Source organism: Onthophagus taurus, chromosome 7 (assembly GCF_036711975.1).
Source record: "Onthophagus taurus isolate NC chromosome 7, IU_Otau_3.0, whole genome shotgun sequence".
Lineage (NCBI taxonomy): Eukaryota > Metazoa > Arthropoda > Insecta > Coleoptera > Scarabaeidae > Onthophagus > Onthophagus taurus.
The window spans coordinates 14,571,007-14,595,641 of NC_091972.1; the positions used below are offsets into that span (position 1 = coordinate 14,571,007).

General features: G+C 33.5%; 5 protein-coding genes across 7 annotated transcripts; 1 reads left to right on the forward strand and 4 right to left on the reverse strand.

Moving 5' to 3' along the window:
- Positions 1 to 5,493: 5,493 nt before the first annotated feature.
- Positions 5,494 to 8,277, reverse strand: LOC111429593 (JIL-1 anchoring and stabilizing protein). 2 transcript variants are annotated; one of them, XM_023065551.2, is made up of 7 exons: positions 8,177 to 8,277; positions 7,999 to 8,086; positions 7,895 to 7,950; positions 7,357 to 7,637; positions 6,356 to 7,301; positions 6,057 to 6,292; positions 5,494 to 6,002 (listed from the first exon to the last, which is right to left on the reverse strand). In XM_023065551.2, exons 2-7 carry the CDS (start codon positions 8,071 to 8,073, stop codon positions 5,860 to 5,862), a joined length of 1,737 nt encoding a protein of 578 aa, XP_022921319.2. In that variant the 5' UTR covers positions 8,074 to 8,086; positions 8,177 to 8,277; the 3' UTR covers positions 5,494 to 5,859. The 2 variants fall into 2 exon arrangements, with proteins under 2 accessions (XP_022921319.2, XP_022921318.2); XM_023065550.2 differs by having other exon boundaries at positions 7,999 to 8,273.
- Positions 8,230 to 9,343, forward strand: LOC111429594 (RNA-binding motif protein, X-linked 2-like). Its single transcript, XM_023065552.2, has 2 exons — positions 8,230 to 8,538; positions 8,594 to 9,343. Exons 1-2 carry the CDS (start codon positions 8,525 to 8,527, stop codon positions 9,276 to 9,278), a joined length of 699 nt encoding a protein of 232 aa, XP_022921320.1. The 5' UTR covers positions 8,230 to 8,524; the 3' UTR covers positions 9,279 to 9,343.
- LOC111413083 (mitochondrial tRNA-specific 2-thiouridylase 1) lies at positions 9,271 to 14,403 on the reverse strand. Of its 2 annotated transcripts, none has more exons than XM_023043923.2 (5): positions 14,238 to 14,403; positions 14,005 to 14,170; positions 13,767 to 13,951; positions 13,486 to 13,712; positions 9,271 to 9,931 (listed from the first exon to the last, which is right to left on the reverse strand). In XM_023043923.2, the coding sequence occupies exons 1-5, from the start codon at positions 14,317 to 14,319 to the stop codon at positions 9,329 to 9,331; spliced, it is 1,263 nt and encodes a 420-aa protein (XP_022899691.2). In that variant the 5' UTR covers positions 14,320 to 14,403; the 3' UTR covers positions 9,271 to 9,328. The 2 variants fall into 2 exon arrangements, with proteins under 2 accessions (XP_022899691.2, XP_071054112.1); XM_071198011.1 differs by having other exon boundaries at positions 14,228 to 14,330.
- Positions 14,404 to 14,449: 46 nt separating this feature from the next.
- LOC139428866 (RNA polymerase III subunit G) lies at positions 14,450 to 15,166 on the reverse strand. Its single transcript, XM_071197713.1, has one exon. The coding sequence runs from the start codon at positions 15,164 to 15,166 to the stop codon at positions 14,537 to 14,539; it is 630 nt and encodes a 209-aa protein (XP_071053814.1). The 3' UTR covers positions 14,450 to 14,536.
- Positions 15,167 to 15,197: 31 nt separating this feature from the next.
- Positions 15,198 to 15,663, reverse strand: LOC111413070 (Diphthamide biosynthesis 3). The gene is made up of 3 exons (XM_023043899.2): positions 15,485 to 15,663; positions 15,339 to 15,413; positions 15,198 to 15,288 (listed from the first exon to the last, which is right to left on the reverse strand). Exons 1-3 carry the CDS (start codon positions 15,590 to 15,592, stop codon positions 15,214 to 15,216), a joined length of 258 nt encoding a protein of 85 aa, XP_022899667.2. The 5' UTR covers positions 15,593 to 15,663; the 3' UTR covers positions 15,198 to 15,213.
- Positions 15,664 to 24,635: the final 8,972 nt, after the last annotated feature.

Sequence of the window (24,635 nt, forward strand, 5' to 3'; positions counted from 1 at the left end):
GGTGATCAAAACACTTCTGCGTTTTTAGTTTCATAATAATGAACTTTGGATCCTTTCTCCCATTGTTCCCTTCTATTGTGCTGGGATGGTAAGTATGTTACTTTTGAGTATATTCCTACAACTTTCCTTAAAATTCAATTTGTAAAGAGCTCTTACTGCTTCTTTTTGCTTTATAAATATTTTTCGTGCATGAGGAGATGCATCCCACAGAAGGATTTTGTATGATGCAGCACTGTGGAGCAGTGAAAAATAAGCCTGGCAAGCCGCTTCATACGTTGCTGTCCTATTTAATACCCTGATAGTGTAGATTTTTGAACTTAATTTACTGGACATGGTTTTGAAAGGTAACGGACCTAATACAATTCCCAGAAATTTTACGGTATCTCTTTCCCCTTGAAGGCATTAATCTCTGAAGAGATGGGTTAAAGCGGGCATTTGTATTCGAACGATCAAGTCTAAACATCATAGTTCGGTAGGGAGGAACGTAAAAACGTAACCCACAAACCAATTCAGGCCAATTAATGAATACGTTAAATACAGCACTCTGATGGAATTAATATTTGTGAAAGGACGGCAGGTTTGAATCACGAAACATTAAACGTTAATTTACTATCAAGAGTAACCCACTGAATGTCCACACCACCCAGCCTGCAAGGAAAATTTTTGCAATAATCAGCATAAAGCAGAAATTTAGAGTGTTCAAAACATGCCAGAACATCATTAATGTATGCCAAGAAAGGGATGGGGCCGAGATGACTCCTGAGGGAACCCCAGAAGTGATCCGCTGAAAAGCAGACACACAATTGCCAACTTGAACCGCTTGGTAACGGTCACTGACGTAGGAACCCAACCACGCTAAAACACCCGGAGGAATGTCAAGCAGTAACATCTTTCTTATTAAGATGTTGTGATCAATTTTATCGAATGCCTTACTACAATCTGTATATTCAAGATCGGTCGAAAGCACGATAAATAAAATCGGTGTAGGTTATTAAATTGGTCTCAACCGATATACCAGGCAGAAAGCCATGCTGCTCAACGATCATGAAGGATTCAAAATAAAGTATATTAATTTAGGGTAAATTATTTTTTCAATCAGATCTAAAATTTTGAGATTATCATTACTAATATCATTAAATTGTAACAAATTACAATATCAATACGTTTCCAAAAACTCTCCAGAGCGTAGATCACCACCACCAGATTCCCATCGTCCGAACAGTACCATACGATATTAGGTAAATTAAAATCACCAACAGTTAAGATTAAATTATCAGGGCACTCATCGCGGATCTATCATTTTACCTAAAAAGACTGAAAAAAACTTCGGGTCACCGGGAGGCAAGTAGACAAAGCAAACAAAAACACGACCAATCGCTCACCCACACTTCCACAACTTTCGTGTCGGAGTTAAAATCAGGATCCAGCAATGTTAGAAGACATTTCCTTACTCCAATCAGAACACCGCCACCAACCGTCTTACGTGACATCGTCGAACATCTGTCTCGCCGAAAGAGTGTATAATTCGGGATATATATAATTAAGGGAAGTTTCGGTAAGGCAGATAATGTTGTGGCCAAGAGTAGAGGAATTAATGAGTAGTATAATGGTATGGGGTGTTTCAACTGAATCAGAGAAAATTTTCAAACTACAAAATAAGGCGATACGAATCCTATTGAAAATGTCCCAACGAGACAGTTGCATAACGCGATTGTGTTTCATACTTGCTTGTGTTAAACACGTTCATAAGTATCGAGAAGAATTTTCCATAAACTCAGACAAAAAATTTGGAGGGGATGAATATCGTATGGAGAGGGGGTGGGATTCCGGAGGGATGGAAAGTGGGGGTAATTTGCCCAGTATATAAAAAGGGTAATAAGGGAAGTGTAGAGAGCTACAGGGGAATTAACCTACTAGACTCGGCATACAAGGTATACACGAAGATACTGCTGGAAAGGTTGGAGGAGGAGATGGAGTTGGGGGGAATTTTGCCGGATGGGCAGGCAGGCTGTCGGAAGGGAAGGGGAGCAATCGACAACGTGTATGTGTTGAAGCATTTGGCAGATAGAGAGCTGGATAAGAAGGGAGGGAAATTGTACGCCCTGTTTATAGATTTGAAGGCGGCTTTTGATAAGGTGGATAGGGGGAAGTTGTGGGAGAAGATGGGGAGGAGGGGGATAACGGAACACCTAATTGCGAGAGTGAAGGAAATATACATGGAGACGATGGCTAGGATAAAAGTGGGAGATAAGCTGAGCGACGTGTGCTGGACGACGAAGGGACTGAGGCAGGGATGTCCGCTGAGCCCAAGTCTGTTTGCACTGTATACGGCGGACCTGGAGGAAAGATTGGGGAAGGGGCAGATGGGAGGATTGGTGGTGGGAGGTAGAAAGGTGCATATGTTGGCATACGCGGATGACATCGTGGTCATGGCGAGAAAAGCGGTGGAGATGAAGGAGATGATAAAGACATTGGAAAGATATTTTAGGGGGAAGGGGCTGGAAGTGAATGTGGGGAAGACAAGGATGATGAAGTTTTGTAAGGGTGGGAGAAAAAGAACAGAAAACTGGAGATGGGAGGGAAAGGAGATCGAGGAGGTTAGGGAGTATACTTACTTGGGGTATGTGTTTAGGGAGGATAACAGGGAGGGGTCGCATGTGATAGCTATGGCAAAAAAGGCGAATAAGGTGATGGGACAAGTATGGGGTTGGGGGAAGAGAGTCTTTGGAAGGAATGTGGCAGCGAGAAAGATTATGTTTGAAGGTCTGGTTAGCAGTGTGATGATGTATGGGGCAGAGGTATGGGGATGGAGGGAGCAGGGACCGCTGGAGGACGTGCAGGCTAGATATTGCAGATGGGTGCTTGGGGTGGCGAGAGAAACACCGGGGTATATAGTGAGGGAAGAGGTAAAGGTGGATAAGGTCAGGGTGGAAGCGGGCAGGAGGGCAGTGAAATATGGAGAAAGAATAGAAAGGAGACCAAGCTGCGGGATCCTGGGGGAGTGTTGGAGGGAAATTAGAGAGGGAAAGGACACAGAGACAACTATTATAGACGAGCGGGCTACTCGGTAACGGAGATAAATAGTAGACAAAGGGTGGGTAGGGAGATGTGGAGGGAGTTGAGAGACAGGGACCGAGATGTGCAGAGACAGGAAAGAAGGACACAAATAAAAGAGGGAAGGTATAACGAAAGATACAGGGACATAATTACGGAGGGGCTGCCTAGATACTTGTTATTGGAAAGAGATGAGGAAGGGAAAAAGTTGGTGGCTAGGTTCCGTTGTGGAAACGAGGAGAGAGCCAACAAATACTGGATGGCCGATGAGGAGAGGTGGTGTAGGCTGTGCAGGGAGGAATGGGAAACGTTAGAACACATGCTGAATGGGTGCAGTGAGTTGAGGGAGGAGGAGATGGACCGAAGGCAGATCTTAGGAGAGGGGGGAGAGGGGAAACGATGGATGAGAATGGTGATGGGGGTGAGGAGACAAAGGGATGGGTGAGGGGATGGTTGGGCCGAGGAGCCGAGGGCGTGGAAATGGAGGAAGAGGGTAGAGAGTGAAAGTAATATTTGAATAATGTAAAGAATTGTAAACAATTACTGTATACAATAAACTCTTAATAATACAACCGGTCTATTCAATCTGGGGTTTTTCCACGCGTTTGGAAGGAGGTTAATATAATTCGGAGATCGTAGTGAGGTGTCGAATTATAGACCTATATCGTTACTACCTCCGTTCAGCAAAATACTTGAAAAGCTTATTTATGAAAGACTATTTTTCACAGTGAAACGTAGATTAGACCGCACAGAGAGTAACTTGCTGAAATATACTCACTACATATTAAAGTCAATTGATGATTTTTATCAAGTTGATTCTATTTACACGGATTTCAGTAAGGCTTTCGACCGGGTAGATCATAAACTTTTGCTTACAAAACTTAGACAGTTCGATGTAGACGAATACTTGATTCGATGGTTTGCCTCCTATCTGCGTGGAAGAACTATGATGATCTCGATCGGTGGTTATTTCTCCAACATTATGATGGTTCCTTCCGCAGGGTAGCCACTTAGGTCCTCTCCTATTTAATATTTACATTAATGACGTCTTTGAGGTGATTCATACATCACAGTGTTTGATGTATGCCGACGACCTAAAATTATTTGCTAGAGTGTCCTCACCTCTGGATTACTGTAGGTTACAGCGCGATATTTCTGCGTTGCTCCATTACTGCAGCTCAAACTTTATTACGCTTAATCCTGGAAAATGTAATGTAATCTCATTTACAAGGAAGGCATAACCATACCCAGAGTAACTTAGATTAGAGATTTGGGCGTCATATATGACGAAAAACTGATGTTTGAGGTCGCCAAGGCATGGCGCATGCTTGGATTCGTTATGAGAACCACTCAAGACTTTGCGGATGTCAATGCTATAAAAACTCTATATTTTGCTTATGTTCATAGTATTCTGAATTTTTGTAGCTCCGTTTGGAATTCGCAATATCTAACATACATTTCGAGAATTGAAAGAATTCAAAAGAAATTCGTAAAGTACCTTTGTCATAAGTCCTTCAATCTTTTATCTCTTCGTCAGCGCCGTCTTTGTAGTGATGCCTTAACATACCACAAAATTATCAATGGCAGCTTCGATTCGCCAGCACTTGTTGAAACCATTAATATACGCGTTCCTCCCCGATTGCTTTGATTAGATTATATATTTCACACTCCCATTCCTCGCACGAATGTCTTTCAGAATTTTCCTATACTGCGAATGGCACACACTTATGATCCTTTTCATCGCAACACGGGGGTTGATGTCTTTAGTAGTTCACGTAGGGAATTTAAACGTTTGGTAATTGCATATTCTAAGCTTAAAGCTGATCAATTAATTTAAGTAATTCGTTAATGAAGTCTGATTTGCGTTTTCTTTTTTTTTGCAATGTTTTGTTATTATTATTATAAAGTCAATCCTTTTATTTTTATTATCTCAATTAACTCGTTACGCTGTTAATATAATTTTGGTTTAACATTTTTTTTGGTGATTTGTTTTTGTATTATTTTGTGGCACAGAGTTTGCGGGTTCGTCCCGTTTCTGTGCCTATAGTGTTAATAATAAATAAATAAAATACATGGGATATATGAACCATTTATGAACTATCCTCATTACTTCTCCTTTAGTTGTAGGTTGAAGAAATAATGAATGTCGCGTAGTGTAAGACATGTTTTGGAGCAAACTATATGGACAACTCGTCTGAGAAATCATTGCTGATGTATGCGCCCCAATGCTGGTAAAGAAGTCGTTCAACTCTTCTACTGTGATGTTACCAGACTCATTCATCTCCCCTGGTAATGTGAAATCTTTTACTTTTCTTAGGTATTCTTCCTTGTATCATTTGTATATGTCTAATGATGGCTGATCTTTCTTAACCTAATTAACTAATTATCTTCTAATGCTACTGATAAACATATATAAAGATGAGAAAACAGCAAACAAAATTCTTTTTAGAAAATAGATTTAATTAATAAGCATTTTAATGTTGTTTTACAAATTGTCTTTTCCACAACAGCTTACGATTACATCTTTTTTTTTAATAATAATTATACATTGTAATTCATAGGAAAATTTCTTAATTATAAAAACTTTATAGGTAAATAACATTTTGTTTTTCAAGGATACGCTTTGTAATACAAATCACTATGTACAAAGGACGATTTTTAACCCTTTATCATATCTTTTTGTGGCAAATGTAAAAAAATAGGTTCGAATAACTTTAACCTAAGGTTAAAAATTGTAATTATTAAAAATTAACACAAATGTAAATCTTTTACGATAAAGAGTTAATTTAACACAATCACACACACTTATTCAACGTCATTTTTCTCTTCCTCTTTATCAGTGGTTGGTTTATTTGAGCAATTATCTTGTTCGGAAACGGTTTCTTCTTTTTGAGGGGAATCTATGTCTAATTTTAATGTGTGGTTATCGAAGAAAGTTTGTCGCGAATCTTAAAAAAAATCAAAATTAAATAAAATCATCTTGGAAATAAGATTTAACTTACATGGTTCAGCACAAAGTGCAAAAACTTCGTTTTCTTTTAAATCTTTAGTTTCTTCTTTAAAAACTTCAAGAGATCGATTAAACACAGTCAAAAATGAACTTTTTTCTGGCACAGAGAATAGAACTTTAAATTTCAAAATGATTTCTTTTGCTTTGTTTCTGATTTTTTCGGCGTCTTTTTGGAAAATTTCTAAATCTTGTCCTGTTAATTTCCATTCTTTTGCATTTCCAACGTATCTAGAAATAAAAAATTTTATTAAATCACGATTTTTGTCGAAATGAGACAAATAATTTTATTACTTTGTTAATAAATTCATCATATCAACAACAGCAGGATATTTTTTCAACATAACTGGAGTAATATTCAATTCACTCATTAAATCCAAATATTCCAACGCGATTTTCGGCTCAGCTTTCTCCAAATCCAAAGAAGTTTTAATTTTTCCATCATAATCAACTAAAGAAGCTTCCGTTTTTAATAATCTTATTTTATTGTTGGTCATTTCCATTGCTTTACTGTCTTGTTCATCATCGGGTGGTTCCACGTTTAAAATGAACATATTTGGATCGTCTTCCGGTTTACAATTACCGTTTTCGACTAAGTCTTTTAATGAAAGTAACGTTTTTGCTTCTTCTTCATCTGAGAGTGCCCGATCGTATTCTGATGAATGTTTTGAAGTGTTTGTTCCGTATTTTATGCCGACTAAATTTCCAGATGGTAAAGTTGCTAAAACAACTTCATTTTCAAAACATTCTCTCGGTTCTTCTTTTAAACCTTTATATCTTTTTTCGTTTGCTTTAACATGTTCTGCATACGAAATAATTGTTTGCAAATATTGAGGGGTTATTATTCTTACTTCAACTGGTTCTGATTTCAATGCTTTTTCCTCTTTCTCTTCCTTCATTTCCTTTACATCTTTGTTTTCATCAATTTTTGTTTTATTTTCATTGTTTTCTTCATCATCATTTAATTTTTCTTCTATTTCTGCTTCAATTTTCGTCGTTTTTTCAACATCATTTTTCTCTTCATTGATAGCTTCCAATTTCGGCGATTTTCCACCTTCGGCACTGATTTGATTTCCTTCTGGCATCGATCTTCTCCGCTTTGTTGCGCGTTTTTCTTCATCTTCACTTTGAAGGGAATACCTTTTTGTTTTTATTACTCTTCCACTTCTACTAACAGCTGGGAGTGATATTTTGGAATCATTTTCGTTTGTTGAATCATCAAGAAGTGAATTTTCTGATTCTAAAAAGTTTAAATTATAATAACTTGACATTCCTTCACATACCTTTGTTTAAACCTTCTATTACTAAGCTATCATTAGATGAATGAGACAATTTTTTTCCTTCATTATTCGAATTCGAGCGCTTCCTTTTTCGCCCTTTTCCTTTTTCTTGTTTCTCTTGAACCTCCTCAGCAGGATCTTCCTCATTTCCTTTTGAATTTCCATCTGTTCCAGATTCTTTAATTTCAGCCTCAATTTGTTCCACAGCTTCGATGTAATCTTTACGTTTTAAATTCTTGCAAAATTGCTCCTTGTGTTTTAGATAATAAAAGAGATCCTCCACCTTAATCATACCCCTTAAAAATAAAAAGATTATTGAAAACTAATCCAAAAAAAAAAAAAGAAAGAAATGTAGGGTTAATATCGCACAAATTTATTATAACTTTACATAAATTTGTCGGCTATTACCCTCAAAAAATCAATTTAGGGTGTTAATTAATTCACAAATTAGTTATAACAAGCAAAATTAAGTTAAAACCAATCATAAAACACCCAAAGTAAAAAATATGTTAATTGGGTTGCCTATGCATAGATAAATTTCAAAACAACTTACTTTTCTCCTGTTCCATAAAAGTCAACCTCATATTTCTTGCCGTTAACTGCAACAACCTTAAACGGAGAATATTTCATTTCTTATCAATTAATTTAAGATTTTACCTTTGCAGGCCAAGCTGGATATCCTTTAACTTTGGCGAAAACCATATCACCAACGTTGAACGCTTTTTTACTCATATTGACCCAAAAACTACACAAGTACACCGATTAATAACTAAACTTAAGTATAATTGAACTTAATTTCGCTGCCTCTTATTTATTAAGCGCACATTATACTCACAGAACTCTCGTTTCGCTATTTATGTGTTAATTTGTTAACTCTAAATCTAGAGGAATTATCTGTTAAAATGGCGGTTGTTTTGACAGGACGCATATACGCATCAGGTTGGGCAACCTAAATTTGTGCTTAACTTGCTTGATTTTAAATCTATTTATGATTATTATTTAATTAAAATATAATTATAATTATGTTTAAAACTTTTTAAAACGTCTTTTTAATTAAATTTCATAGCAAAATACATAATTAAATAAAATTTTGTTTGAATGAATTTTACATAACCTCAAAAAAAAACATAACCTCTGTTATAATAAAATTAACTTAAAAGGATCATAAAATATCAATATAAACATGAATCCTCTAACGTAAGTATTATTAAATTATTACCATTAAATCGTATAATTAATTTAACTTCCATAGGAATATGAAAAATGTGAAAAAATTGAGCGAACAAGAACTTAATTTCAAAAATAAAACATCCTGGCATGATCAATACCGTTCAAGTGCATGGATTTTCGTCGGAGGATTTCCTTACGAGTTAACAGAAGGCGATATAATCTGCATTTTTTCCCAATACGGTGAAATTGTGAATATAAATTTAATTCGAGATAAAGACACCGGGAAATCGAAAGGTTTTGGATTTATATGTTACGAAGATCAACGTTCTACGGATTTGGCGGTTGATAATTTTAATGGAATCAAAATTTTAAATAAAACAATACGAGTCGATCATGTTACCGATTATAAAATGCCTAAAGATTCGAAAAAAATTGATAACGAAACTAGGAAATTGCATGAAGAAGGTTGCGCGCCACGAGTAGTTGATGTTAAACCGGTTATTAAACGGGAGGATGAGTTTAGGGAGACTCTAGCTGATCAAATTGTTAATGATATTAAATTACCACCTCGGTTGCCCATTTATGTAACAGAAATTAAACAAGAAAAAGTTGATGAAGAAAAAACTGAAAGAGAGGAAAAGAAAGATAAAAAGAAAAAGAAGCATAAAAAGGAAAAGAAGAAGAAAAAGAGTAAAAAGAGGAGGAAATCTAGTGATTCCTCTAGCTCAGAAGATGATTTAGATGAAAGAAAACATAAAAAACGATAGAAATATAAGTTTATTATTAATTAATTGCTTTATTGAAACATAATTAAAATTTATCTTAAATGATATTTATTATTTTTTGAATTTTTGTTTAAAACATCATTAACTTTTTTAACAAATTCATCTTTACTTTTACATTTTCTAAATAAATCATAAACTTTAATTGACTTATTATGGTCTAACCAAAATCGAATTGAATTTGGAACACCTCTAAAAACAATTTTTCCACTACCTAAACACTCATTATTCTTATAAAACACTGCATATTGTCCTTCAGTTATTGCTTTAACTGGTTTTGATAAACGCCCAATTAGTCCTTGGTCAGTTTCAAATAAATTACAATCAGTAGTTTCGTGAGTATGTTGAAACCGAAATTGACAATTAAAAACATTGGAGGTCTCTAAATCTTTTGGTTGATCACATATCCAGTGTGGTTTTGATGTACAAAAAGTTTGGGTGTATAATGAAGGGTGTTCACTACCTAAAGCAACGTAAATGGAATTATTTTCAACGTTTTTTTGTGCGATAAAATATCCTTTTGGAATTCCAGCGATTCGACTTCTTTGTCCTAATGTCCAATGATGAATTCCATTGTGTTTTCCAACGATTTCTCCTGTATCTATGTCGATAAAATTACCTTCTTTATCTTCAATGTACTAAAAAGAAAGATGATGAGATGTTTTTTGAGGTAAGACTTGTGATAGAACGGATAGTGATTTTGCGAAAAGCTGGATATTCGGCCATTATGGTTATAACTTCATGCACTTCATGCTTCGTGCATTTCTGAAACGATACCCTATATTGCCACATTAATTGAATTTTAATTTTGAAAATTATTGATGAAAATTGCAACATCGAAAATTTTATCAAAACTTCAAATACTGTTTTCTCAAAAACTAAAAGTTATTTTTCAAAACGGGTTGGCTCATTGGAAAGAGGACACTTTTATTAACACTTTGGGAAATTTTCATACTCATATTCCAAGAAATGGATTTTATACGAATTTTTAAAACTTAATCGGCGAAAATTGCAAAATTCGAAAAAATTATCGATTATTTCAAAAATTTATTTCTCAAGATCTAAAAGTGATTTTTCAAAACGCCTTTTTGCATTAAAAAGATGATACTTTAATTAATAATTGGTGATATTTCCACAAGGATCCTTCAAGAAATTAATTTTATAGCGAATTTTGAAAATTATCGATGAAAATTGCAACATCGAAAATTTTATCAAAACTTCAACTACTGTTTTCTCAAAAACTAAAAGTTATTTTACAAAACGGGTTGGCTCATTGGAAAGAGGACACTTTTATTAACACTTTGGGAAATTTTCATACTCATATTCCAAGAAATGGATTTTATACGAATTTTTAAAACTTAATCGGCGAAAATTGCAAAATTCGAAAAAATTATCGATTATTTCAAAAATTTATTTCTCAAGATCTAAAAGTGATTTTTCAAAACGCCTTTTTGCATTAAAAAGATGATACTTTAATTAATAATTGGTGATATTTCCATAAGGATCCTTCAAGAAATTAATTTTATAGCGAATTTTGAAAATTATCGCTGAAAATTGCAACATCGAAAATTTTATCAAAACTTCAAATACTGTGTTCTCAAAAACTAAAAGTTATTTTTCAAAACGGGTTGGCTCATTGGAAAGAGGACACTTTTATTAACACTTTGGGAAATTTTCATACTCATATTCCAAGAAATGGATTTTATACGAATTTTTAAAACTTAATCGGCGAAAATTGCAAATTCGAAAAAATTATCGATTATTTTAAAAATTTATTTGTCAAGATCTAAAAGTGATTTTTCAAAACGCCTTTTTGCATTAAAAAGATGATACTTTAATTAAAAATTGGTGATATTTCCACAAAGATCCTTCAAGAAATGAATTTTATAGCGAATTTTGCAGTGTCCAGCACCTAAAAGAGGTACTAATTCCTGTGTATGGTGAAGTACTCAGTAATAGGTTTTTAATATACGTTCCACCACTAGTATAGACTTTTGGAATGATCCTTTTTTGTTGTAATAATGATAAATAAGTATCACAAGCTTAATGAAAACAAAAAGTTATATAAGTTATATAAGTACATGGTCACAAAACAACAATAAATAAATATTAGATCTTACTATCAAGTCATATGTAAATTTATTACTACATAAACAAAAATCACAACAGGTTATGGGCCCAGAGTCGCTAAAGAAATAACCAGAGTTGTTTGGTAGATAAAATAGAACAAAAAAAAAGATTAAGTGAAGATAGAACATATAAAATTGAAAAATAAAGATAATTGGAGTTTGTGAAAGTTTCAAACAACAATTCAGTTAAAAACGAAGGATCTTTTTGATGTAGCAACAAGAGAAGAAAGGAAACCAGTTGAAGGTACAGAGAAATACGAAGAAAATTTAAAAAAATAGAGAATCAAAGATGTAAAAGCACAAGAAATACTAGTGGAAAGAATGGAGGAAGCTCCAATGACACACATCTTAAGCTGTGGAAATGCACATGAAATGTGGGAAAAATTACTCTCAGTTTACGAACATAAATCTGAAGTGAGTTTACATTTAGTAAGAAAAATTTTGTAACACTAAATATGGAAGAGAAAGCATATCAATTTTTCTAGCGAAGTTGGAGGAACTTGCTAGCCAATTAAAACAGATAGGAGAACCAATTTCCGATCAAATGTTAATAACAACGGTAATCATGTCGTTGCCAGAACCGTACAAACATTTTGTATCTGCATGGGAGTCAGTTCAATCGAACAATCAATCAATATGTGAATTAACATCACGGTTGTTGATTGAAGAGCAAAGAATAAAAACAAATTAACAAACAGAAACTGCTTTTTTTGTCTGGAAGAAAAGAAAATAATAAAATGCTTTCAATGCGGAAAATTTGTAAAAAGAAAAAAGAGGATAGAATATTTGTAAAAAAACAAGATCACATCACAAAAAATAGCTGGTTTAAAGATCAAAGAAACAACAAACAGAATAAGAAACCTAATAAAAACGATAAAGTCATATAGAAGATAAAGTAAAGATATACAAGAAAACAATACAGAAGATAAACACACTAAATCTGGTCAACAAGTTAAAATACCTAAACACTTTTGAGATTACCAATTATACAATATTTTATTGCTTAAATCTAAACACTGAAGATCCTGCAACATTTCAAGAGGCTGTAAAAGAACAAAAATGATATAAGATGGCACAAATAAAGCAAGATTAATGGCCAGAGAATTTCAAGAAAAAGATATTTATAAATCTAAATATGCCCCTGTTGCAAGAATAAGTACAATAAGAGTAATGTTAGCTCATGCAATAAGAAAAGGATGGAATATCAGACAATTGGATATACCCACAGTTTTCCTGAACGAAATACTCGAAAGTAAGGCTTATATATACAAATCAGAAGGTTATGAATCAACGTCAAAGTACCTGAAACTGAATCGAGCGTTATATGGATTGAAGGAATCTCCAAAGTTCAACGAAGTTATTTTAAAGTACAAGTTGAAACGTTCACTTTATGATTGTTGTTTATATTTTGATAAGAAAATATGGCTCTTAGTTTATGTTGATGATTTTTTGATATTTGAAGAAGACATAAATATAGAAGAAATGGTAAATAAATTAAAATTAGAATTGAATGCTAAAGCTTCAATGCTTAAAAGATCAGGATGCTTCAATATTTAAAAGGAACCAAGGATTTAAGCCTTAATTATAAGTTAAATAGGACAAGCAATAGCTTGATTGCTTATACTGATCTGATTGAGCATCTGATAAATCAGATAGAAAAAGTATCAGTGGCGGACTCTTATTTTATAGAAATAATTTAGTGCATTGGTTTTCAAGAAAACAGAAATGTGTAGCTTTATCAACTGCAGAATCCGAATTTATGGCTACTGCCATAACAGTACAAGAAATAATTAATATAAAAGGAATATTAGAGGATTTTGATGTAACAACAAATGGAATTATGTACTGAAACAACAAAAACCACAATTTTTATGGCAGATTTGTTTGAAAATTCGCAGAGGTCTAAACTTAGTTGATACAATGTAATAAACACATGTAATAAAATAAAAATAACATAAAAAGGTTCTTCCTCTTGTACAAGCTGTAACAAGCTCTCTGAGCATAAATAATTACAATTGCTAATTGCCAAAAGGGTATAGAGTTTTGGAATGATCTTTTTTTACCTCAGAAATAAAATCTTGAAAATTTCTGTTCCCAATAAAACAAATTCCCATACTTTCCTTCTTCTTAGCTACAATTTCTAGGCCATTTTGTACAGCGAGAGCTTTAACTTCTGGTTTTGTCAATTCACTTAACGGAAACATGGTTTTCCTTAAAGCATTTTGATTTATTTGCGATAAAAAAAATGTTTGATCTTTTATTTTATCCCGAGGTAATAATAATTTTGCATCTAAAATTAATCAAATCATAATCTAACTTAAATTTATGTTTTCATTTTTATTACTCTGATTAGGATCATAGTTTTCCAAATAAGCCCCAAAACTATTAGCAGCATAATGTCCTGTAGCAATTGCATCAGCCTCTAAATTCTCAATGGCATGGTTATAAAAATAATTAAATTTTAAGTTCTTGTTACACAAAATATCAGGATTTGGTGTGCTTCCAGTCTCATATTCTTTAATTAGATTTCTGAAATTATCCAATCGTCAAATTAATGCGAAAAGAACCAATTTAGGTGTTACAAAAATACTTCGTTCCAATATTCTTTCACGAAATTAAGATGAGTTAATGGTATATTTAATTTTTCGCATACAATTGAAGTATCTTTGTAATCCTGATCAGCAGAGCAAACCCCTTTTTCATCCGCAATGTCCCAATTTTGCATAAAAACTCCTTTTACATTAAATCCTACAAAATAATTTCGTTTATGTTTGAGGTTAAGTCACGTTTTTTCACGATTCGTACAAATTCAAACCTTTCTTTTTTAATAATAAAGCTGTAACAGCACTATCTACGCCCCCGGATATACCAACAACAATATTCTTCAATTTTAACATTATAAAAGAATTTATTTTAACTTAAATTTAAAATAAAACAGTTTGAGGTTAAGTAATTATAGGTTAGGTATTAACCTAAGTATCAAAAAAATCAATATTTTTTTTGTAAATAAATAAAAAGTATTGTTAATCTTATATAGTACAATTTTATTGTTTTATTTACAATTTATTTATATTTTTAAAATTAAGGGGCTATAAAAATAAAATTTGAGAAACTTTAATAAACCGGTCCATCATCTAAATTATCATCTTCTTCATCAAAAGCTTCACCATTATCGAAATAATTATTTGCATAATCAGTCCCTTCATCCATTTCTTCATCAGCATCATCGAATATTTCCTCATTTTCAACATCTTCATCTTCAACCTCCTCCTTTACAGCAACATTGTCGGTGTCATTCTCCAATTTTTCTAATCGATTTAACCTATCCTCAACATCAACTTCCTTTTTAACTTGTTTTTTAATTCGTTTAGCACTCATTTTGGGTCGCAACTCGGTAGGAAATAATTCCCAGTCAAAATTATTGGTGGCTGAAGGTAATTGTGCTAATAATTTGTCAATTTCATGATCGGATTTGGTTACTTTTGTTTTAGAAACTCTTAAAAAAGCTGTTGAAAGATACATGTGGTCTATGATGTCTTGTCGGAGAGTTAATAAATAATCTAAGTCTTCTGATGGTTGTACTGGAACGGGTTGTCGATTTAATGGTGGGTAAAGTGGTGGTGGTTGGGTTACTGGACCGGGAATTAAATCGTTTGTTCCTGCTCCGATACTTGCTAATTGATCTCGACTAAAAGATTTTGAGTTTCCACCTCGACCCCCTCGTCCTCTACCGCGACCAGCCATTTAAATATTCTTTTTAATATTCAAATTATAAAAATAAATTCCATAAATCAATTTGCAACTTGTAATTTTTTAATATCTTTAGTAATTTTAGTTACTTCTTCTTCTTTATCTTGGAAGTCCTCCTAAAAATAAAAAATTTAATTTTTTTCTTGTAACAAATTTAGGATCTTACTATATCATAAATCACTTTTACTATAAGCGAACAACTGGGACACGTTGCTATTTCTTCTCCTGCTATAAGATCGGCCTGAAAATATATGATTTAGGATGAAAATCGATTATAACCTTACTTTTAGGTTTCACGTTGACGTTTTTTACCTTTGAAATTTCAAATCTATCTCCACAAGGACAGGGATAATGATAAATTTCTTCTTCTTCGTCGTATTCGAAATCTTCGATTTCTATTTCATCGTGAAATACAGACATTACTGACTAAATTAAAAAAGGATAATTTAATGCGTAAAATTTTTTAGGTTAAGTCATGAGTGTGACAGATTTTAATTAAAACTTTGTATTATTTTCGATAGATGTCACTACCGAATTAATTCTTTTTTTTAAATTAAAATTAATTTAGTATTTAATTTTAATTAATTAGATTTAAGAGGAAATTTTTTTTGAGTAATTTTAAATAAATGATTTATTTTAAAATTATTGAGATTTTTTGATAAATTGCTATTCTCTTCTTTACCGGCGTTGATTCGGTTGACGGAATATAGTTCGGTTAGTATGGTGCGATGGAGCTGTCATCGACAAGCGGGTAGAGTGTTTTTGACATCGAAACGCAACGAAACGACCATTTATCAAAATTATAACGGTTGGAATGTTACCGGGAGGACTGCCGGCGAATTTCAACCTGCCCCGAAACGATTTTTCAATATTTTTACATCGAATCTGGGCCAAACTTTAATATGGTTTTACAGCAGAAAAAAAGGTTTTGTACTGTAACAAATCTACCGATTTTGAACTGAAATTTGAATTAAATTCTATAGTGAGCAAGATTAATTTGAATACGATTTTTATTTGTTTGCTTATAGCAAAAGTATAAAGAAGGATTTATATGGTTTGAGGACAAATGAACCTGTTTGAAATATTTTTACTTCCTTGTACATTCGAAAAATACAGGTGTCTTATAATAAACGCTCCCTGAAAGGCAGTCCTGGATCGAAAATGAAAATTTTCTGGTTCAAGCAGATATTTGCATGTTCAGAGATCAAAAACGCCGGAAGGGATCGGGGCAGGAGAGACACTTCAGTTTGAGCAAGCTTACATCCTGGGTCTGTACTCTATTCCAGGCGGAAGTAGTTGCTATTGACGTGGGTGCTAGAATCCTTCTTGAGAGAGGGGTGAAGAACATGACAGTACGATTTTTCTCAGACTGTAAAAGAACTTTAAACACACAGTGTTATGATAACATAGTTTCTCTGATCTGGGTCCCAGATTACTCTGGAGTTGCTGGCAGTGAAGCGGCAGATGAGCTAGCACGAGAGGGTAGCGTTAAAGCGTTTGTGGGGCCAGAGCGAGCAGTTGGTATATCATTTGCGATGGCCAAACACAAAATTAGACTGTGGGCTGAAGAGAGACTTCGCCTACTATGGCTCAGTTCTCCTGGAACGAGACACGCTACATGAGACACGCTGTTTATCAACATCTCCACTATCAAACCCGGGACTATTTCAGGACTTGCTCGTACCAGCACCTCAACAACCTGAAATTGTTTTGGCTAGCCGACGATGTTGAATGCCGCCTATATACGGAGGACGAAGAGACGATTGAGCATGTTTTATGCCACTACCCTGCTTTAATCGTATCAGATTCTCGATTTTTGGATCGCAGTTTATATCTCCAAAGGATCTGGAATGACTTTTCATGGAAAAAAGCATTAATGTTCGTTAAGAGCATTGGACTGCACGGCAAAATTTGATAATTCAGTGTATATGATAATATCAAAGATGATCAAAAATGATGATAATTTATGTAATGTAATGTAATGTATAATAAACTTGCTGGTTTGGAAGATACAAGTATACAAAATTGGACTAATTCCAACTAATCTATAAGATAAAAATAACAAATCGTTTTCATCAAAACATTTTTATTGAATTTTTTAGTTTATTCAAAGTTGCAGAGTTTTACATTTATCCAGAAACTTCCTAGGAATTATATACCGACTTAAGAATAACGATGACAAAATGCAAATGTTGATCAGAATGATGAAAATGTGTTTCAGAAACAGAAATGGTCGCAATTAGTAATAGAATGTATTATAATTATCATTCAATAACTCACAGATGAAAATGTATCTTTAGGAGGATATAATGATAGAACACTTGAAAAAGTATTTGCAAGGTTAATGTGTTGAACATAACATAAATGTGTTAAATACTTCTTTTGCTGTTTTGGAATTGCTTTTGCCGCCATGGTTTTATTGTATTTTGTCACTACTATTTGCTACATGAGTTGTTTCACACCTATTATGTATACCATAACAGTGGAACAATTATGAATTCTACTCATTAGGAAAAGCTAGCCTTTTTGTCATGCACCCATTCCTCGATATTTGAGATTGCTTTTTCTAAACATTATAGTCATGTCACGTCGATTAGCCTTAACAAATTTATTAACAGAGTTGAGCGATACTTAGCAATCACTCAATAAGTGTGGGAATGAAAAATGTTAGTGTTCTATACTTACATTAAATTTCAAATGTAATCAGTTGATGCTTCTAGGTCATTAGCCTTTAATCTATGATGATATTTCTTTTTAGGTACAAATATCTTGTAAAAATCATTTCAAATATCTATCAAATTATCTTTGGTTGTGGTGCACAATGAATTCTGCAGAGATTTCCCTACCACTTACTGAAGTATTATTAGTTAGCTTCTAAGTTTCAGCATCTTGAAAATTTATGGTTGCAGCATAATGAAGTATGATGAATTACCTAAACGGGTAGACGTAAGTGTTGGGATTGTCTGGTCAACGTCTTCTTTCATACCAGGTACTTTAGTAAACGAGAATCTTAAGGGTGCCACCTTATCCATACCGTAGTCAATACTGCAGCAAGTTCGTAGATCGCTGAGCTTAGGTGTAGAATCATTACTATTTGATTGCTTCTCGTAGCCCCTTTACTTTAATTAAGGTTAATCTAATTCTCCAGTAGGTTTGTATTGCTATAAAATCTGCACCAACAACCCCAATCATGAAACATCTGGTTGTTTCATGATTGGGTGTTTTGGAGAGATATGCTGTGGAGACTTGAAACCATTTTATTTATTATTCAGTTTTATATTCTAGTTCTTAATGAATAATTTTTTTAATTATGATTTATTGCATTTTATACAAATTCGAAAAAGTTGTGTCTGCTAGTTATTCTTTTAATAATTAATGTTTCAGGAATAGTAGGAATGTAATCTTCTGGACAATCAGTTAACACCGCCGAATGAGGTTATGCTAAATTAATAGAACTGGAAAGTTGTGGTTTTGTGCTATTGGACTCTACTGCTACTGATAAACTAAGAATGCATTGATCAGTAGTAACTTCCATTTCTGAATTTGGTCAATATGTTACAAATGACGGTCCACAGCCATTTTTTGTCTTGCATCCTGATGGAATGACAGTAGGTGCTGCCTCACTTGTCCATCTCATATAAAATGGTCGCGATTCCACACTTGTGGAAGTACGAATACTAGAGAAACGTTATTTCCTACAGCATTTGTTTTCAATGACTACAGTTACTTACGTACAATTTCCTACTGAAATGAGAGATTCTTCTTCAAACTTGTAATTTGTTGCTTGCGTTACACGAACTGATAGATTGGAGTTTCGTACGCAATTTCGACTAGTTAGCAATTTAGTTGGGTTGATCTTGTTTCCCTGATCCACAAAAATCAGCCGGTATTCTACGGCCCAAACTGTGACTTGAGCTTCTAGAACTGGCCAGGTTCACGGCTAATGTTCAGTTCCTTGGCAATTTTTCTGAGACTCCTCTTGGAATTCTGGCGTACCTTGTTTCGGACACGCTTGACCATGGTGAGAGTCACGATAGTTTTTGGTCTTCTCCTTCTAGGACGATCCTCACTGCTACTGATCTCCTCATAAGGTCGGATTGTGCATCTATGGGATATTCCTTCGGTGATTTTTCCAATCTCCTTCTGAGGCACCTCAGCCTGACTTAGCTTCCAAATCGAAGCACGGTTTACGATGGACACCATTCCTGATATTTTGATGAATTTTTTGGGGAGTCTTTAGTAACAATAAGAAACATCACAAAGTTAGGCGCGGACATTTGTGACACCCTGTATTGATTAGGTGAGGATTAATTTGAATTCTGTTTGGATTTGCGCTTGAATATGTACAATGTTAGGTTGTTTCATGGAGATAACTTGAATTGACTTGACTTCGCTTCCAAATTTCAAGTTGTGTTGAGTCTGCCAACCAGAAGTTATAGTTCAAAAATTTAACTTGTAATTCTAGATTTTGTATCAACAGCTGATAATCAATCTGCTATATAAAAATGCGAAAAAGTTGAGTGTAGGCCACCGCAGTTACTTATTTTAACATTTTTATTAAAAATCGTTTGCTAAACATGTTTTTATACAGTCTTCTTCTTTTAAAAACCTATTTTCGTTGCCACCACAACCACTATAAACAAACGGTATACATTTTCCTGTTGTATGATCGAAATAAAAATATTTGGAATATGCTAAACATAATCCAGCGTCTGGTTCGAGTTTACATATTTTTGGTGGTTCTAAAGAAAAATAGAACCGAGATTATTATTTTTTTAATTTAATCAAAGCTTACCTGCATTCCCGATATAAATCAATAAATTTAAAATTAAACAAATTGAATAAAACATTTTAAGAACAATTTTACTCCAACAATAATGGCTAAAGGTTGCGTTTTAATGTTGATTAAATAAAATGTAGGTGTTTTTAAATGGTATTTTTTATTGTTAAAACAACTTAATCGACATATTCATCAACTTTTATTTTCCGCTTTTTTCCTGCGCAAGCAACCACGCAATCCTCATAACTCGTAAATTTGTTTTCATTTCCACCACATCCTCTATAATTAAATGAATAACAGTTTTTCATTTCCGTATCGTAATAATAAAGTTTGATTGGCGTTTTACATCCCTTTATTCTTCCATTTGCGTCTTTTGTTGAACCATCATCAAGTGGCAAAGAACAAAATGCTTTACTCATTGCTAAAAAAGTTGTTTTAACAGAGTGATTTTTTTATTTAATTGAAATTTTACCCAAACTAAATGTAATAAATGTAAACACTAATATTAATGTTAAAAGATTCATCTTGAAACGATTATTTTTTCTTGTAATTTATTAAATTCGAAACAATGTCCAATAATTTTAATTCATTTATCACATTTATACATTACTTTATTTTAAAAACATCCCACATTTTTATTAAGACGTATTTAATTGATATAATTGTTATTTAACATCGAAAATGAATTCGTGTAAAAAGTTATACATTTTATTTGGTTTATTTTTGAATATTACACAAATATTTGCCGACCGAATTTATAATTTCTTAGATATTTTAAACCCAATTTGTATTTTTCCTCTAGATTCCGGTTCATGCACAGAAACTTTTCTAAGATATTATTATAACACCTATACAAATCAATGCGAAGAATTTATATACACAGGCTGTGGAGGAAATGAAAATCGATTTATTATTAAAAAAGATTGTGAGCAACTTTGTTCTTATAAATCTCATGGTTTGTTTATAACCAAATTTCAATTAAAGTCAAATCAAAATTTCAAGTAATTTTTTTTAGACACAGCGACTGGTTTTGATTTGTTACCATCATTATTGCCAACAGATAATCAACAAGATAAATGTTTGCTTCCCGTGGATCCAGGACCATGTAGAGCCATAAAAATGCGTTTTTATTATGATAGAAATTCACGCAGCTGCGAAAAATTTACTTATGGCGGTTGTGGAGGAAACGAGAATAATTTTGGGATTTTAGAAGACTGCGTTAAAAGTTGTGTGTAAAAATGTAACTACTTCTGTTTTAACTGTACTTTTCCTCAATGTAAAATGGTTTAAAATCAATACTACGAGTAAGATTAATTACACAACACGCTAGTTGCCGCCACCGGAGTGGCCACCCACCAACTGTCAATCAACAGAACTTCAGTGAATTTAATATGTTTCGACTCTGTCGGACTCCCGACGAATTCATCAGGACCGGGAGCCCTCTAACAACGGACAAAACGGTCTGACAGAGTACCATTTATCGTGTAACGTTTTGTGATCAATTATTTACAACTGTAACAATAACAATTTAACAATACCACAACTATCATTATTACATTTAATTTTATGCTTACTCATAATTTACTCTTTTTCCAATAATTATGCAATCTGTCAGAAATACAATACGTAAATGATATAGGGACGTTCAAAATTTATATTATTTTACGTCTAGAAATAAGGTGTACAAATATGGACATTAAGACTGAAAACTATCCATAGCGATGTCCGTGCTTGTGCTTTTCTTCCTTTTTTTGCCAGAACCTTTTCTGGATGCCGCGAATCTCTAAACAGTGAAGTCGTGATTATGTTTGCCTTATAGTTCAGTACCTTACGTCTGATAGTTTGTGGGCGTTTTTATTTTGGTGTGGAGAGAATTGTTAAAAATGATGTTAGACGAGTTCTTGATTCATCAAACATTAGTCCGTTGCCATTCTAGTTGAAACTGATGTGAGCTGATTCTGTAGTTTCTTGTACATGAGATTTGTGTGTTTATAATAATACTATTTCCACCAAGGAGGAGACGATGGGATTGTTATCATATTCACTGAAGGTTCTCCTCCTCTTGTGATACTTAACAAATTCTCTCCAACAAATTTTTTAATTTAATCTAGAGCCGAACAATTTGGCTTCCTCTTTTGAAAGACCCAGGTCTTTAGTCAGATCACTAAGTACAACCAGAAGGATTAAGGTAAATCGGTTCCAGAGACCTTATAATCGGTATTGGAACCTTGAACTTCTGGATATTCCAAGTCTGACTGACCTACACTGAAGACTCTGATGAGATGACTGGTAATTCAGTTGCAGGCAAAGGCACTGGCTCATCATATTTATAAGGAAGATTAGGTTTTGATTTTGGCAAGAAATATATAAAGGCCAGCTAAATATATTGCACATAGTTATTTTTAGTATGGACTATATGCTTGCCATCAATGGTTGTGATGTGGTGCAAGCAAAGAGTAAAATTCTGCAAAACTCACTGAATTGTCGAAACATTGATACTTTCGACATTTTGCCTCGCAAATTCAATCACATGGGCTGAAATCAGAAGAGAAGAGATTGGGAAACTAAAAGGGTGGTAAGCTGCTAAACTTAGTTAAGAAGATAGACAAGGTAATTATAAATAGTTCTCAACAACAGTACATACAATTCTGGCGAACACGTGAAAGTTATAAATCTATTAGCAAATCATAACAAAGAAAATTTGTGATGCCAAGGATATGAATAAAAGTAAAAATAAGATAAATCTGGTTACAATATCGTTATCCATTTATGTTTCATACTTCCATAATGTAAAAAATAGGCCTGTATGGTAAATATAGCAGGCAAATTATTTGAGAAGTTTCTATGGAGTAGATTGAAGGATAGAATTCAAGCTGTCAGTATCAATTATTACTTCAAGTTAATTATTTACTAGGAAACATATTTTAGAATTTTACAAAATAACTTCTTCTCGAATATGTTCATAGATGTATTCGTATAAGTAAGGTATATATTCAAATAAAATATGCTGTGGCTTGATTGATTATTGCAGAATGATAAATTGGATCAGCACTCCGTTAATCGGAAAAATAACATAAAAAAGCTAAAATACCTAGTAAACGGCCTCGGAAATTGGATAGTCAAAATAGGAAATAGATAACTTGATAAACGGAAAAGGACGAGGATTGTGAGCACATGGAGTATACATGCACTGAAAACTAGAAAAAACCGAAGTAACTGCGAAGTTACCAAGGATGCAGCTGATATCACAGTACTTACAAAGTCCAAAATGAAGGGAAGCGGGAGTGAAGACATAGATGATTTTGTCCATTTTATCCTTTTTGATTAGGAAGAGAATCGTAGAGTACATCAAAAATTGGGACCAGATAAGTGCAAGGATAAATAAAGTTAAGTTACACTGGAAAGGGTATGAGTTGAACGTCATAGGTGCATATACCCCAATAGATGACTCATTTGACGACGTCAAAGACGAATACTTATCTGACAGAATTAATGTAACACAGTCGATTAACACAATTAACAGTCGATCCGAAATTTTTCTGCTGGGGGATTTAAATGGTCTCATAGAGGCATGCCAATAACATCAACTTAAGACTGCTGTCGTGACTGCCAGATGGACTGGGTTCTTTAGCCATAAAGATATACACAGATTCACATAGACCAACATGCGGTCCAAAAATGCAAGTGGAAGACGTAAGAGTCCTGCGACGTGCGAAATGTGGAAGCGGATCTCGCTTGGAAACGTGGAAATGTGGAAACGCCATAAAGGCACTTTGCTGGTCTGAAGACTAGAGTAGCTCATTTCTTTTAACTATGTTTTTCTAGAATTTTCAAAGTGGTTAGAAGAATTTCTAAAAATTTCCCAGGTATTTTAAAGGTTTCCTGGGATTTCTGAAGGATTTTGAAGATATTCTAAAATATTCAGGATATTCTGAATATTTTAGGAGAATTTTATAAAGATATCACAAGATATCCACTGATTTCCATGATATTTCCATTACAATTAAACATATGCTTTACCAAAGTTTATATTAATAAGGCTTTTTAAGGGAATAAGGAATTCCTTATGGTTTCAAGTTGTATAAATGAGTTTATAACATCAAATATTCATGAGGGTAATTATAGGGGCGTGTAACATATTTAACGCGAAGAAACCTTTCCAACTGAAGTGATTAATAAGGATCGTGAACTTTTTACTTTATAACTAATTGTAAGTAGCAAAATCAATAACTTGACACAGTCCAAGAGATTCAATTAATTATTAATAAATAATTGATCAACACGAAAATCGTCACTATTAAAAATATAAGTAAGGTATATATTCAAATAAAATATGCTGTGGCTTGATTGATTTGATTGATTCTTGCAGAATGATAAATTGGATCAGCACTCCGTTAATCGGAAAACTAACATAAAAAAGCTAAAATACCTAGTAAACGGCCTCGGAAATTGGATAGTCAAAATAGGAAATAGATAACTTGATAAACGGAAAAGGACGAGGATTGTGAGCACATGGAGTATACATGCACTGAAAACTAGAAAAAACCGAAGTAACTGCGAAGTTACCAAGGATGCAGCTGATATCACAGTACTTACAAAGTCCAAAATGAAGGGAAGCGGGAGTGAAGACATAGATGATTTTCTCCATTTTATCCTTTTTGATTAGGAAGAGAATCGTAGAGT